Source organism: Mycetomoellerius zeteki, unplaced genomic scaffold (assembly GCF_001594055.1).
Source record: "Mycetomoellerius zeteki isolate Tzet28-1 unplaced genomic scaffold, Tzet1.0 scaffold517, whole genome shotgun sequence".
Taxonomy (NCBI): domain Eukaryota; kingdom Metazoa; phylum Arthropoda; class Insecta; order Hymenoptera; family Formicidae; genus Mycetomoellerius; species Mycetomoellerius zeteki.
In genome coordinates this window covers 598,333-615,339 of record NW_017257520.1, presented here as the reverse complement: position 1 = coordinate 615,339, position 17,007 = coordinate 598,333, and the positions used below count along the sequence as shown (strand labels likewise).

At 34.9% G+C, this 17,007-nt stretch overlaps 2 protein-coding genes across 4 annotated transcripts in view; one reads left to right on the top strand and one right to left on the bottom strand.

The window, feature by feature from the left end:
- The first annotated feature begins 3,337 nt into the window (after positions 1-3,337).
- Positions 3,338-5,110, top strand: BCAS2 (BCAS2 pre-mRNA processing factor). The gene is made up of 3 exons (XM_018455847.1): positions 3,338-3,450; positions 3,600-3,865; positions 4,467-5,110. The coding sequence occupies exons 1-3, from the start codon at positions 3,376-3,378 to the stop codon at positions 4,858-4,860; spliced, it is 735 nt and encodes a 244-aa protein (XP_018311349.1). The 5' UTR covers positions 3,338-3,375; the 3' UTR covers positions 4,861-5,110.
- Positions 5,111-5,203: 93 nt separating this feature from the next.
- The window catches only part of LOC108727656 (colorectal mutant cancer protein), a 73,611-nt gene continuing 61,807 nt past the window's right edge, over positions 5,204-17,007 (bottom strand). For 2 of the 3 annotated variants that reach the window (XM_018455844.1, XM_018455846.1), the window contains 11 exons: positions 14,083-14,344; positions 13,465-13,604; positions 11,527-11,748; positions 11,136-11,324; positions 10,199-10,389; positions 9,464-9,730; positions 9,208-9,403; positions 8,729-8,920; positions 8,473-8,660; positions 6,877-6,979; positions 5,204-5,529 (listed from right to left, as the gene is read on the bottom strand). In XM_018455844.1, the coding sequence (XP_018311346.1) occupies positions 5,419-5,529; positions 6,877-6,979; positions 8,473-8,660; positions 8,729-8,920; positions 9,208-9,403; positions 9,464-9,730; positions 10,199-10,389; positions 11,136-11,324; positions 11,527-11,748; positions 13,465-13,604; positions 14,083-14,344 (2,061 nt within the window). In that variant the 3' untranslated portion in view covers positions 5,204-5,418. The remainder of the gene's footprint in view (positions 5,530-6,876; positions 6,980-8,472; positions 8,661-8,728; positions 8,921-9,207; positions 9,404-9,463; positions 9,731-10,198; positions 10,390-11,135; positions 11,325-11,526; positions 11,749-13,464; positions 13,605-14,082; positions 14,345-17,007) is intronic. The other variant, XM_018455845.1, reaches the window with a different exon arrangement.

The window sequence follows — 17,007 nt, the reverse complement described above, 5'->3', positions numbered from 1 at the left end:
TCACTAGATTTATAAAGTACCGCAATCATTCCACCATTTTGGCTCCAACAAGCGGCTCATTCAAAACGTATGCATATGTGTATGAATGTATTTTGTAAATAAAAAGGAAAATCATAAATTATATTAATCAGTGTTTTTATTTATGATTGTTCTTGTTTACATACGTTTCATAGCAACGCTTCTATTACTATGTGTTTTTGATTCCGTAATATCAATATTTTCCTTTTTTAGTAAAGTGGATGCGTGCTATAACAAATGTTTTAATAAGTTTATAAACAATATTGTGGTAAGATGATACAAAGTCTGTGTAACAATTATTTAAAAACATTTGTACAAACTCTATAGGTTTTAATTTATTAGAAATAAAGTTATGTTCATTTCTTCTAAATAATAATTCACATTTGTATATAATGTTATATATTCCTATGTTTGGAAATATTAAAACATTATCCTTAAATTCTCTTAATCTAATGAAAAAATTTTGATTATTATTTGGATCATTCCTGCAATCAGTTATACGTTTTATTTCATAAATATTTCTCAGATCTCAGATTACACCATTACCCCGGATCTACAATAGAGATCTACAATTTTAAGCCTTAAGCCATAAGAAATGGGCGAATCACAATCGATTATTCCCCTCGGATTCAACTGTAATTGGTCAGTTTCTTACGGCTTAAGTCTTAAAACACCTATTGTAGATCCGGACCAACAGATCTTAGGTTAGATACATTGCATTTAATGTGTAGATATCATTTACATCTAGAATGGACCGCTGATGGCAATGGTGGGGGTAGAAAGACGATTAGAGTGAGAGGCAGGAATAATAAGATCGTTCCTTCTCTTTTTACTGAAGCCTGATTGGTTGTTGTTAATCCAACAGTAGTCCAACAACCAATCAGGCTTCAGTAAACAGAGAAAGAACGATCTTATTATTCCTGCCTCTCACTCTAATCGTCTTTCTACCCCCACCATTGCCATCAGCGGTCCATTCTAAATGTCGATGGTAGATATACGTTATGAAAAAGCACTCTTTACATTTTTCGACGCCATTTTGGCTCCAAATCCTTATACATTGAGTCTTATGGATTGCGGTACTTTATAAATCTAGTGACTTTAGGTTGTAATCTGAATGCACCCAATGAAAAATACAGGCAATAGGACAGGAAATAACAGATTTCAACCTATCAGAAACCGTGTATTCCAGTGTATCCAATATCTGATAGGTTTAAATCTTTATTCCTTAAGGTACAATTTCACGAGCCGCTTAAACCGGCTGTTTCAAAGACAAAAAGGATCACGTGGTCAAAATTGACGAATATCATTCGAATGATATTCGTCAATTTTGACCACGTGATCCTTTTTGTCGCTGAAACAACCAATTTGAGCAGCTCGAGAAAATTTACCTTAATTCCTGATTCCTTTTATTGTGGCTACACCTTTATTCTACGCAGCCTCTATGTGTTGATTGGCTATAGGATGAAGAGATCCGACAACTTTTCTTTCTTGCAGCCAATCAATAGTGACTTTAATGCCTAATTCACACTGGACGCAACAAGCAGCGGAACAGCAATCAGTGAGGGTGAGGGTGCAGTCCCATGGAGCGTATCGCGGATCGCGCGTATCGAAAATCTGACCAATCGCGGACGTTCCGCTGTTTTTGATGCGCGAAAATTTCGTTCCTATGGTCCCATGGAGCGAAATTCGCGTAAGCGGATCAGGCGGATAGTCAATCATAAAACGAGTTTTGTTATTTTTCTTTATTTGCCTTCATCTAAACAGTTGTATGATTGGTAAACCGCCGATCCGTTTACGTTAATTCCGCTTCATGGGACCATAGGAACGAAATTATCGCGTATCGAAAATAGCGGAACAAAACTGACTTCTGCGGACGAATTACTGTAGGACCGCAGAAAAAAGAGGATAGCCGTAAAAAGTAAATAACCATATTGTGTAAGTAAATTATATTAAATATTAATTTATTTAATATAATTAAATTTTTTTAAAAATAGAACAATTGAAGGGCTAAGAGCCAGTTATGTAATAAAGAACGTTTAATTTAAAACATAAAGATAATTAAAATAATCATGATTATAACATTTCATTTTGTTTTATATTTACAGAGTCTTTTATTATTTATTATTTTTATATACGCGGTCGAAATGAAGCGTTATAATCATGATTATTTCAATTATAATATCTTTATTAAATGTTCTTTATTACATAACTGGCTCTTAGCCCTTCAATTATTCTATTTTGTTTTATACACTTACAGTCTTATTATTATTTATTAAATTAAAAAATTCGCAATGGTTTAACAAGTGTAGAATAAAATAAAAAACAATATTGCTTTTGTTGTTATTAACAAAACGTCTAGACCACAACCACAATGCTTTCATCAAGCAGGAAATATATCATAAAATTATTAAAACATATGAGCTTTATTCTATATTAAGAAAAAGTGAGAACAAACCTATTAATAGAAGAAAACGAAAATATTGGGTCAGTCGAATATTTACTATTGAACGATGGTTAGCACAAGGAGCAAGCAATAATCTCGTTAATGAACTGGAGCAACAAGATCGTGAATTCGTGAATCGTGAAAGATATTCACTGTCTTCTTTTTTATTTCAGATAGAGCTTCTTCTTTGAGTTTAAATGACTCAGGTTCTCGTTGACGAGGTAAACGCAGCTAGTCGTATAAGGCACAATCGAAACCGGCAATGCTTTCCAAAAAAACGATGCAACAATTTTCGACGCAATCTTGCGATTCTACGCATATCACATCTCGAGGGCTGCCATATGACACTACTTCTTTAGACCAAGCGATTTTACTTAAATTCGGCGCGTATTACGCTACAATAATGGATTCAGCGGAACGGCGGCGTATCGAAAATAGCGGAACGTCCACGATTGGTCAGATTTTCGATACGCGCGATCCGCGATACGCGCGATACGCTCCATGGGACTGCACCCTGAAATCACACCATGCGGAAAAAGACTGCGGAATAGAGAATGCGTGATTGAAAAATCAATCAGCGCTATTCCAAATAACGCTGAATAGCGCTGATTGGTTGCTTCAATGACGCATTCTCTATTCCGCAGTCTTTTTCCGCACCGTGTGATTTCACCCTGCGGCGTCATTTACAGTGGCGTAAACAATATCGGCTTGCTGGTTGGTTGCTACTCCGTTGCTTACTGTGTCCAGTGTGAATTAGGCTTAAAACGCATATATTTGCAACGCCATCTATTAAAATAATTTGAGTATTCTCAAGCAGATTACTCTCTTTATATGTTATACTCTGTGATGTAACGCTTGATAATTGTAATTTGTTTACAGAAAATTAACGGAGAATAATTTTTATTTAATATATTATGGCAGGTGAAGTGGTTGTTGATGCATTGCCGTATATTGACCAAGGATATGATGAACCGGGCGTACGAGAAGCGGTGAATAATAATTACATTCATTTTTTCCAATGTAACAAAATAACAGTATTCTGACAGGTTATGCTCTAAAAGTGCTGTTGTATTAAGAAAAATCCTCGTGTAAATTTCTTTCATTTCACAAATATTTGAGGTTTGATGATATTTCTTAGGCGTTGGCGATGGTGGAAGAAGAGACACGACGTTACAGGCCGACGAAAAATTATTTGGAACATCTACAACCTTTGTGCATAACTGGTTTCGAGACGGAGGTATTGAAGCATGAATTCGAGAGGATGCAGAATCGCTTGCCGATGGAAGTACTTAGTATGAAACGTTACGAATTACCACCACCTCCATCTGGCAAGTTAAACGATTTAACTGCATGGAATGAGAGTGTGGAGAACAGCAGCGCGCAATTGGAGCATCAAGCTACTAGGTAAAAAAGCTACATTTGATTTAGAATGATTTAGATGCTCACATGCTATAAACACTTATGTACTTATAAGTGCTTTTCTAGGTTTTTCTAAGTGTCATTGGTCTAAACAAAAATATATATCAGTAATGATCTCAACGACATTACTGAATCAATAAGTGGTTATAAACGTCAAAAGGAATGATATAAATGATGTGTATAAGCACTCTTTCTAGAATCAGAAATCAAAAGAAAAATAAGCATTTTTAGCACGTAAATGTAACAGGGAGGATTGATCCACAATTTTTTGGATATAACAAACTTATACGAACCTAAGTTCATAGTACATTGCGAACAGTCACATACAGTCACATATTATATACACAGCACATAAATATGTATTTCCAATTTTATATACTTCAACCATTGATACTGGCGAAATAATCCTCTATATGAGAGGCTGTATGGCTTCTATACTTTGGAGTCAACCCTTTCTCTGTTGAAAGAGTTCGAGAAGAAAAAGAAGCATGTGAGCATCCAAATCAAATGCAATTTAGGACTTATTGATATATAATCCGCCTTCTCAGATTTTTGTACTGTCTTCTATACTTTTGTATAATTTTAGAATCTGTAATTTGGAACTGATGATGGATTATGGTTGCGAAGCATGGAAATCCTACTTGGAAGTGTTGGTTCAGATGCTAGGTCATGCTCAGAAGCAGCTGCAAACGCTGAGGAAAAAAATTCAGGAAGTTAACTGGCAAAGGAAATCAATGCAAACTCAAGGAGGCGACAAACTGAGAGCTCTCGAAGCACAGTGGGTCAGTTTGGTGTCGAAAAACTACGAGATCGAGCAAGTCTGCGTACACTTAGAGGAGGAGATGCAAAGGGTATTTTTAAATAAAGAGGCTGTGGAGATTAATGACGTACCGGCAGCAGAAGGACCCGATGTGCCAGGTAACAATGCAACAGAAACTATGGCATTACAAATGCAGCAACAGGAGAATCAGGATGTTTAGTGTAATATAAATTTTTATGTATATAAATAAAAATAAATAATTTATACAGAGATTTTTGACAATGGATATTGTATCCACAAAGAGCATTCGTGGACGCATTATGGGGTATATCTATAATAAAGCAGAGTTTATTTCATTATAGTTTACACATATCACACTTGTGGTTTATGCTTTTACAATATACATATGTACACGACGGTTATCGTTAGCGCGATACACTACTAATTAATTATTTGTAATTTACGATGTGCTGAAGGATCTGTTTTATAATAGGCTGTTTGCGTTGTTTCATGTATCGACACAATTGCACACATTGCGTAGGCCTAGCTGAATTTTTTTTTGTATTTTATTTAGGACAGCAGCAATATATACCTTGATATAATTACAAAGCGAATAGCTAAGCGCCTTTACTTTTGACTATTCGATGTAAAAAAATACGTGTGTGACTTCGATCTCCATTTTTGTGTTCAATCATGTCCTCTTGCGACAGGACAGATGTTAAAAATAATTATTGGGTTACTAAGCTTGCATCATTTTTGCCATTTAATCACTCAACTGTCATAAAGATGTTTCGCTGGCGCCAGAACTTTGAGACTGCAATGCCATACTTCCCTTGTAGCCCATTGACTCTTCCTCCAATAGAGCTATTCGTTGCTTCAATGTTTTCACCTGCAAGGGAAGATTAATTTAAGAAAATTAATTTAAAGAATAATGCAATTGCAATATATATCTGATATGTCCGATGCGATCTGTTTGTTAATGTAAACTATGATTTTAAAACACGTTTTAGTAGAAAACAGATATATTTTTTTAGTTTATTTTATTCAAAACATAAAATAAAATCTAAATAACTTATATTTATATATAAGATTTTTTGAGCTTTATCCCTTATATATATTAGCATAATATGTTGCATAATTAATTTTAAAATATGCAATTTTTTTTCCTCCTGAACAATTTAAAATTTTTTATTTGTATCACTTTTCTAACAAGAGTGCGATGCATCATCGCTTATTTAGGGTGTGGCGCTCATTATTCTTCGGCGCTCATTAGTTTTACGAACATTATTTGTTTTTGTTTAATATTTGATAAATAAGGATGAAATAAGAATGAAATAATTTCATGAACATTGCGAGCGTCGAGCGTCGGCATGAAAAGGCACCTTTAGTACGCTGATTGCGCATATTGCATCAGGAACGATCCAATATGGCGGCAGTTGGTTAACAGAGGGAATGGTTATGTACCTAATTCGGCGAACAAAATTTAGACATTTCGATGTTATCTTATAGACTAAAACTGTGGAGGTTATATAACAAACTGCCAGGAAAAGCGCTCGGCGAGTACCGATTACTGCCGTTATTCTTCATCCTCGGAGCTGCTTTGGAATATTCCATGATCCACTGGCAAGTTGGAGAGGTTAACTTCTACAAAGTGTATAAGCGTCGAAAGGTAGAGGAATTGGTGGAACGAAGACTAAAGCTGGAACAGGCCTGAAAAGACAATTTTCGCACCAACTTTCTATTGGAATATCGCACCATGACGTCTCTGTCACGGTATATAGTATTTTGTGCAGCAGCACTGGCTACAATGGTGGCTGGCTCGCAGTGTGTTCACGAGATCTACAAACCACTTGATGACCTGGAGGATCTAGTCGAACAGAAACTAAAGGAGAGGCGGGGAGAGCTGCAGAAGAAATAGTATTGCAGAAGAATGTATCTAGTGTAATAAATTATTGTTGTTTTTACGAACGAATGATTAAAAACGAACTTCATAGTAGCTGCGAAAAATTTTTCGTCAACATATGATTTTACTGTACTTTTTGTGACAATCTATTTTTCAATTTATGAGTTAAATAAAGTTCTTGTTATAATCAACTTAATAACATGATTTTAAATACTAGAATATATTAAGTAATTTATATACTAGATTTTTATTTGTAAAGATCTGTAATATGTAATACAATGAAAATACTCATTGACCAGAAACTTTTCGCAACCATTGTATACTCAATCATACCTGCACAGCGTGTCTCTCTACCATTCCTAGCATCTGCTGCTCCAGCTTCTTTAGTCTGGATTGATATTTCTTCTTAGATTTCTCCAGAGTTTGGACTAGCGCTCTGAGGAGAGCAAAAAAAATTTTATTTTTATTACAAGTACAGGGTAGAACATGAAATGTCATACTGTTTATTTATCCAATTTTCAAACTTTGATAACCCTCGACTACAGTAATGGATCATTTGAACTCGAAGCAAAAATTTTAGACGATTGGTACAATCTGTATCTATACGATTAATACTATGATGTTCTAAATTGTAGAGAAAAAAAACTGAACCTTCTTCTATATCAATCATAAGGTGGAGATTCACTTGCATTCTGTATTTAAAACAGACTGCTTTAAAACTTAAATATAGTTTCCTAACTCTTAACTACACAGCTGTAATTAAGAGTTAATTCTATATATATATATATATATATATAGGATGTAGAAAAGTCCCGGATCCCTTAAATCTTGAAACGTAATCATTTTTAAGAAAAATGTTTTATACAAAAGTTGTAGGATTGAAAATGATCTATTGACCGACCTTATCAATTTGACCTTGGATGGCGCCACCAAGGTCAAGTCAAGGTCAAATAGATTTTTTTAAACAAAACACCCTATTTTTGATTTTAGAATCTAATAGCTGAGGTTGGGAGCTTTCAAAAACACTATAATAAAGCCTCTTTTTAATCAGTACTTTTCGAGTTATGAGAGTTGAAAGTTACGGAACCGCCGGCATTAGCATATTATCTAAAGTATTACGTAGAGATTGTCCGAATGGATTTATGAGTCATGTATGTGCCCGCGAATGTCTGTATCTCTATCTCCTACCCTTTCCTTCTCCTTTCCCTCCCCCTTCCCTCTTACTCCTTTCCATCTCCTCTCCCTCCTTCCCACCCTTTCAACAAAGCTGGAGACTACATAAGCTAGAGATCTCTCCTGTTAAGTTCACTTTTTCTGTGTCCTGCAATTAAGAAGGTATACTTTTTCGTGATACTTCGTTCTGAGATTGCTTATCGCCACATAGTTATCTTTGTTTATAAAGTATTTATTTAAAATACTTTATAATGCTTACTGAACAGGAGCGTATATCCCTTTTAATGATGCGAGGATGGGGTGATCGTAAGAGGTCTTACGCACATGTGACAAAACTTTTCAATCAAACTTTTAGGAATGAGGACAATGGTATATCTAAATCAACTGTTATTCGTACTGTTTTTAAGAAATGGGTTTTGTATATATAAATCAAATGGTATGACATTTCGTTTACCACTTGTATATACGTACAGTATGCAAATTTTCTGCAATCAGAGTTGGTATGTATTTGGAATACTTTTATTTAAATACTTTTATTTGCAATACAAGGATATTTTATATTTTACTAGAGCGCATAAAAGGATTACATATTTTGTATTTCAACTCGAAAGATTGAGAGTTTTAGTATTTGAAATACAAAATACTTTCAATCTTTCATTATTAATACTGAAATACAAAATACAATTGTTTTACAAATACTGTTTTTTTTTTAAATAAAAGTATTTTAAATACACACCCAGTCCTGGCAATAATTACCCGTTAGCTCTTTTCAAGTCGTTGACGAGTTCGGCAGATTGTTGATGCCTGAGTTCGGAATTCTTGTTGACTTCATCCAGGGTTGAGATCAATTCTTGCAGGCGTTCCTTCAGTCTCGCTTCTCTGCCTAACGCTTCGATCAATTCAGATTCCATTCCCTCGCTTTCGTTGTCACTTAAACCTCGGTCCTAAATACGTTTTCAATTATCAAGATACCGAAAGAGACCTATATATTTGTGAAAATTATACGCGATACCTTGTTTGTTGCCATCGCGAGCATAGCCTCTGCGTCGCTCAGCTGACCCTGGAGATGCTGTATGGTAGCATGCTGGGCTGCAATCTGTGTGTCGCGCGCGTTTAGCTTCAGTTCTATCGTAGCACGTTCCTTCTCTAGAAGGAACACCCTGGCACGTAACTCAGCCTTGTCTTCTCGCATGGCCATTAGTTCCTAAAAATATATTCTTGAGAAATAAATTTTATGATACTGAACTTTTCTTTACATATTTTTAGTTTGTAATGTTTAATTAAAATATATTAATCACGCGTTAGTGAAAAAGTCTATATTCGATCAAGACGGTTCTTCGTATAGATCTAATATAATCATTTGTCTATTTCATTTATGAACTTTATTTTAATATCGAGAATCCTGTACCACTTTTTTATATAAAAAAAAATATTAATTTATCTAAAAAAATGTTCTCTTGAGTTTTTAAATTCTCTTAACTGGATATCGACCTGCATGAGCACGGCAGTTTCCAAGTCGAGTTTCCTGGCCTCCGCTAGAGAGATGGTGTTCTTTGAGTTTAGGGGTTCTGCGTGCACGCTCTCCAGTTCGACTGCTGTCGATCTGACCATTGTACGTTCTCCCTTCAATCTACCGATGTGCCTCCTGAGTCGTTGTTCATCCTCCACGTTCCACGTTATTTCCGATCTATCGGAAAGGCGTTCGTGATAAAATTTGCACATATTACGCACGATGTAAAATACCTACTCGTCCGATAAGACCATGCTGTCTTCCCATGGAGCACCTAGCGTGTTAGTACAGTCATTCTCGAGTCTATTTAACACATGATAAGCAACGTTTTCAGCCGCCCTTCTATTATCGATTGTCACACTGTGCCTCTCGGTGGAAAGAGCAATTTCGCTCTCCAGCAGAGCGACTAGAACGTCGTAGGCCTCAATCGCGCGATCACTAAACGAAAGTGCGAGTCGCAATGCCGTCGCATTCGATTCGTACTTGCCGACTAATAAGCTCAATCTGTAACGCAGGACAAAAATTATTGTTTTACATGTATCGTTCCGATAGGATTGTGTCATATATTTCAAAATTGTCTTTTTCAAATTTCAATTTATATAACTTTTAACTTGACAATAGTTCATTTATTAGGTTTTTTTACACACATAAATAACTATTTCAGTGAACTTTTTCGTTCTTTTATAAACGATTCATACCTTCTACCATACTAGATCTACTTCAATAACTTTGTAATTGCCATAAGTTTGTATCAATTATTGAGATCATTATATATCACGAAGAATCAATCTTGAATTTCTGTCAATATGTTCTTATTAAATCATTATATTCATCACATTATTTCACAAATGGATTGTAAAATGCGCTTAATGTTAATGTAAATTCAATTTTAATTTTAATTTAATTTTAAACCGTTTTTAAAACTTCGGGATTTGGAACCAATTCGGAATTTGTGCACTTTGAGAAATGTACCTATCGCATTGCGCCTTACTCTCGTGCAACGTGAGCGCGAGGACCGCGTTGTTCGCCCGCGCATGCTCGAGTCTACTGTTCAATCGTTCCGTCTCGACCTCGAACTGCTTCTCAGAACCGTTCAACTCCTGCAGATTCGACTGCTCTAGGAGATCCGACACGAGATGTTCGGCTACCATCGTAGAGCACACCTAAAATACGTTGGAATATAACTACGAGTTTAATGAAAAATTAAAAAAAGATACATATCGCTTCCTTCCTGCGAAAATTACACAACTCAAAAAATTAAGTTTCAGAAAAGGGAACAACTATTTTTCAACTTGACAAAAAATTGATCAATTAAATAATATCGGCAATAAGAATATATTCTTAACATATTAAACGTTACTTTTATCATTATCATTTTACAATTCTTAAAAACCAATCACTTTTGACGACCTTTTTTTTTAAATCACCTTTTTTGAGTTCTGACGATTTTGATGCCTTTTCATGAAGTTGAGTTAATTCACTTTTAATTATTGATAAGATAATATTTATTTATATAATTCATTCACACAGTAATAATTCTAAAATCGTTTTTTAGTTACCATTTTTGAAGGGAACAATATATATGTACAAATTTTTATAATTCTTTACATATTAAAAATATAATAGTAATAAGGCTCAATAAATTCAAAAAATAAAAAAGGAAATAGGGCTACGAGCCAAAGGTGTGTTAATCGTTATGATTTAAATTATTAGTAAAATAAACATATCATTAGAATATAAAAACTTTAATGCCGGCTATAAACAATAAATGATAAAATAAAGACAAACGTTTCGATCCCTATCGGATCATTATCAATGTTAAAATGAACAATACAATAATAAAATTAAAAATAAAAATCTTTACATATTCTTATATGTATTTAATATTCTTTACAAATAAAATTTGTACCCCAAGATTAGTGATGTCCGGACCGGTAATGTGTCTCTCGTCCGTCCTCCTCAATCTCACCCTCTCTGCCATCTTGAGGACTGGCGGTTCCTCCCTCGTCATGCTCTTTGTTGGAGGTGTCTGTAGCGGTGGCAAGAGCGGCGAGCACGGTGCCGTCAAAGGTTCCGGCGAGCTGGTGTTGCCCCTTGTCTGCGGAGAGAAGAGGCGAGATGTGAAAGAATGAGAAAAGGGACGTTAAATGGAGAGTTATTGCATTTTATTAACATTTCTTTGCTTCTTGATCTCAATTCTTGCCATTTCAATTTCAATTTTTTCTTTATTAATATTAATTTTTTAATATAAACTCTGTTTTCGATGAAAGACCGATTTCTCTATGAGGATTGCTGCTCACTCGGAGTTCTCGACGCGGTGAATCACTGCTCGCCGTTTGCCTCTGATTGCTGCTCTGGCTCTTAAAATGAACCAATTGTGCCTGCAGGCTCGTGATCTCTGCCCGTAACGCCGTGATCTCCTCTTGCAGCGTCGCGACGGCGACGCTTTGGCACGATGCCGCTTGTTGTGTTGGCTCAGGAGTCGGCAACGCGGCCGGACTATCCAGTTGTTCCCTACCATTCTATATTGAAAATAATAATGCGTTTTTAAAAATATATTAAATATAGAATATATTACAATGAGAGAAGAGAAGTTTGGTATAAATACAGTCAATACGGAGATAACTTTTGTATATTTCAAAATTCCTGTCATTATTAATAATATTTAATAGATTGCCAAATTGTTCCACTCGTTTCAATTTATTTATCACCAAATAAAAAATTAAAAAAAATCTAAAAAAAATCTTTGTAGCAGTTTGCGGTAAAAATAAATTCTCTCCATGTAAATATAACTGTAACAGCATGATAAAATATTATAAATTATAAAAAGGCTCAATCAGAGTAAATCAGTAATTAGGACTGTTAAGAACCTTATTTTTATAATTATTACTTCTATAATGTATTAGTAATAATAATTATATTTATAGTTTTGCAACAAAAAATATATAGTTGGCACCAAAAATGACTAAATTACACAATTATTATAGTATATTATATTATTAAATTACCGTCATTAAATTATGGTAATTGCAACTATTTTTTTCTCTCAGTGTAGATATATTATAGGTGAAGATAATATTATGGCATCCCACTTACATTTTATATAATAACTTGGTTAATAATCAATATTTAAATTTAAAACTTAACGATTATATTCGTCAAAGTGTTGTTCAATCGATTCTATATTCAAAGTTATGAAATTACATTTATTATTTAAGGCATTGTTTATAAATATGTGGCGACATTATATAATAGCTCGAAAAGAAATAGGGATAGTAATGGGGCTTTCCACAAAAATAGATTTAAAAAATAATATCAGACCAATTTTTAGACCGTGTATGTGAGAGACACAACCGATAAATTAGAGCTCTATACGGTCGAAGCTAAATCTTAAAATGCTTTAAATAATTCAATCTTGAATCACTAAATATGATATATATGTACTTGATATATATACCACAATTGTAGTCTAACGAACTGTGTACCGAAATATTTCCGAACTAAACACAATTAAACCACTGTAGTATAATTTCGCGAATTAAATTAAATTCTAATAATTTCGATCAGGCATCATATTTCAAAGATGTTAATATGCTAAAAAAAACTTTAGATTAAAAAAATTAGTTTTGTTTAAAAAATAGTATTTAGTTACACAACAAAATTAACAAAAAAATAAAATATTACAGAGTGTATGCAAAATGTATATATGTATTATACACATAACTTTTTCCGCATATAGGCTGTTTATTACTAAAAATCTATAATATAACATAAACTATAGATTAATAATAGAACTAGAGTAATATCGATTCATGGAATGATTATTTTGATATGAAAACAAGGCTCGATATAGAGGCCATCAGCAATCTATTTGAGGAGCCATATTAGCAAAATATCAAACTATTATTTAACTTTGCATAACTCGAGATGTATACAGACAAATAAAATGTTAAATAACAAGCAATACGCTTAAATATATATACATATATAATATATATTCATATGATAATACGCTTCAGTTTAAAAAAAATGAGGAAGTATGTGTAGTTAAATGTTAAAATGTATCTTTATTAGTCATGGGGAGCTACTGAGCAAATAATTCCATAGTAATCACTAGAATTCGCCTAATAGCGAAGATTTAAAGAGGAGCCATTATGCTACTCACACTGTCATAATACCATTTTCTTCTCTACGTTCAAGATTAAAATTTTTAAAGTTTTTTTTAAAATTTTCTTTACTTCTGTCGGTCGATCCTCGCAGCAGCTAGAGTCGGCATCCCCCAAGGTGCGATCGCCATCTCCCTGGATGTCCCCGCCGCCCTCGCTCTCCTCTACTGGATTGGTGATGGAACCCTCAGCATCCCTGCTTGTCTCGACTTCTGCGCATCATCAATCAGACCATCTCCTCAGACCGTGACCACTGACGATTAATACTTACTTGGTACTTCGCTTGACAATTGCGGTTCGAAGAAACGATCTATTCCATCAATCCCGGTTATTTAGTGAATAAGCTTATTTATCGATCGTCTTTCGCACGACAATGCACGTGATGCTATGGTATGTGCGTCACGAGCCCTTAAGAGATCGCTCTTCTCGGTATCAAGAAGGGGGACCAAGAGCAGGAATCGAGAGCGCGCGCCACCGAGAGAGCTATTACTGTTGTTATAGTCGGAGTCTGGGGAGATCCGTTGATTGCCCGCCGGGGAATTGCCGTGGCTTTCGTTACTCGAAGGTTCGCCAAGATTCTCTCCCTCTCTCGTTCTTCTCGTTGAGCGAAATCGGTACGCGGAATCGCGATATTCTCCCGCGTGCGTCGTATAAGCGGAGCTTGGGGTGGAGCGCGAAGTGAACCCTTACCGGACTCGTCCTCCTCGGCAATTACGGTAGCGCGATGCCGCTCCAGTTGTCTGCCGAGCTCGGCGATGACGGAATGCAACTCGGTGAGCCGTTCCTCGTGTCGTACCGCCTGCTGTTCCGCTCGTTGCTCGGCGCGGACCGCCTGGACCTCCGCCCGCATCAGCGCGGTTTCGGCCGTCTCCCGCGCGCGAGTAGCCGCCACTAGCCGCGAGTTCAGCTCGGCCACCTCGGACCGCAGGGAGGACAGCGCGGCTGCATGAAGCTGCGAAAGGAAATTCATCTCTTTCTTCATTTGCCCGAGTTCTTGGAGTCGAAAGATTTTATTGTAATTTCTACAATATTGTGTACCAATATAAGTACTCTTTAAAATAGAATGACTCTCAAACTGAAGAGTGAAATCTTACTCTTCAAGATTGAAAATTAATTGTGAGCCACTCTTTTTCAAAACTGACTTAATTTTTATTCTTAAGAGTGAAATTGCACTAAAAAAAATTTAGAAAGTATACAAACGATTTTTATAAGAAAAGCTTTAATTGTAAGATCTTTTTCTTGTAATGAGTTCTACCATCCATTTCATATTCATATTACCAATAATAATTCATATCAAAATTCAGAATAGAATTTTATTTGTAAAATTATGTATCGTGTAACAAAAAATATTTGAAAAGTGAAGTTTTTATTACATTTCAATCTTTACTCAGTTCCTCAATTGAATTATTAATTAGCTGATTTTTCAATTTTACTTATTTGTCGCATTTTTGATTCGTATTATTATTTTATAATGTCATCGTATTGCACAATAATGTTTCATAGTCTCACAGGTGACCAAAGTCGATCAAGGATGAAATCAATTATCGCCCTGCTGATGGCCATCGCCGTCGTACTCTCGACGACGGTCGTGGCGGAGGATGAATACATACAACTGCCAAGGCAACTGTTACGATGCACTGCTTTGTCCCGATGGTAGACCTTGCGTGATGGCACCACTTCGTAACAATGGCATGAAGCCGGTACCGACATGTGGGCCAAAACTCTAAACTCGCGAGAACTATACTGTATCTTCAATTCTCTATGCTGTATTCTTACGCTTTTTGTAATTAATAAAAAATGTTGAGAATCGTTGATAGATAATCACTGTGCGCTTAAGGGGTCCTTAGACCAATATTTTATCCATCACAGTCAATTTTTTTTTAACCAATAAATATCGAAAAAATATATGTAACATTTGCTTGCAAATATTTCGACTTTTTTCTTGATATAGGGTCTAAAGATATGCAAGTCGTATATAGCTATAATGTTCAAAACACTCTAAAAAATTTTATTTTTATAATCAATCTATAGCAATTGTGCTCTCAAAAATAAATTACAAGTTATTTAATAACGGGCGATTGAGAGCATATGTATCGCGGTACTTCGTATATTTTGAACTTACTATTTATAGTATTTATTACAATCTTTCCTTTCCTATTTTACATTCGGACATTTCGGCTCTTTTTGAGCCATCATTAGCTATTATCCTGCTGTAAATTATCTGACTAGGGTAATTTACAGAAAAGCAAATAAGAATAACGTTGCGAGATACAAAATGAAATTCTCACTAATTAATGTACGGTCACAGTATGCAGCGGCACTCACTTATTGTTAGTCGAACAACTACGTGACGATTGCAATCTTTAAACGTCAAACTGAAGATGTACATCTAGCTGCAAACTTGAACCGAAATCTACTGCGACTACCGTTAGAAGTTAATCTCAATTCGCTGATGATGGCTCGAAAAGAGCCGAAACGTCGAAATGTAAAATAGGAAAGGAAAGATTGTAATAAATAATAAGTTCAAAACGCACGAAGTACCGCAACACATATGTTTTCAATCGCTCGTTATTAAATAACTTCATTTATTTTATTTTTATAATCATGTTTTACTACTATGTTTAAGGTGGTTGACCCATTAATCGTCAGGGTACCAGTAATCGCCATGTTTACATATTAAAGACATATTTTAACATGTTCTGTTTATTGTGCGGCTGGTTGATATTTTTATTGGTTCCAACAAGGTATGTACAATGTTGTGTTACATTATGAAATTCGTAAGTATGTATATGTATTCACTACAGATTAAATCGAATATGTGCAGTAACCGAGCCTATGCGTCATTTCGATCCAATGCTTCATTGTAAGGTTAAGAGACATCATTTGACATCTCGTGTAATTTTGGAATACTGACCACTCGCATGAGATAAATTGAGCTTCAAGTTTTATTTAAATCAAAATCGCGGTTTTACGTATAAGTACCATTACAAATTGTTTCATACAAATTTCATATTTTTTTTACGTGACGAGCACCGGTTCATCGAAGCATATAGTCGTTCGAGTAATCGCCACACCTGTCGATTACTGAGGTTAGGTGAGCCAAAAAATCTTGTAAATAAAATAATAATTTTTATCCAAAATCCAAATAGCAAAATTAGAACCGTAATTGTTATTATCTAAATATTTTACGGACCAGTAATCGTCATGGGCATAGTCGAATTGATAAATAGATATTCAAACAAATAAAGGATGTCGATCATTGGATCATTTCTATGTCGATAACTGGGTACGTCAGAGATGGATACTATTCGAATAAAAACTAATTAAGTATTTACAATTCTTTTCTGTTGAAATAGTTATTAACAGTTATTAAAAATTTATAAAATAATGATAGTTCTAAAACAATAGTCAAAATTATCTTCATTTCTTTGTAAAAATAAATGAATTTTATTCACTTACAGCGTATACGTGCAATTACAAATACTTTATATGTACCCACGATAATTAATTCTGTCCCTCGGAAATTTTCGCAAAATGAGAAGTGACCACCTTTCTACATTAATGTTCACAATCCATGCACGATTAACGACACGACTAAACCTTACGTCCGCTTAC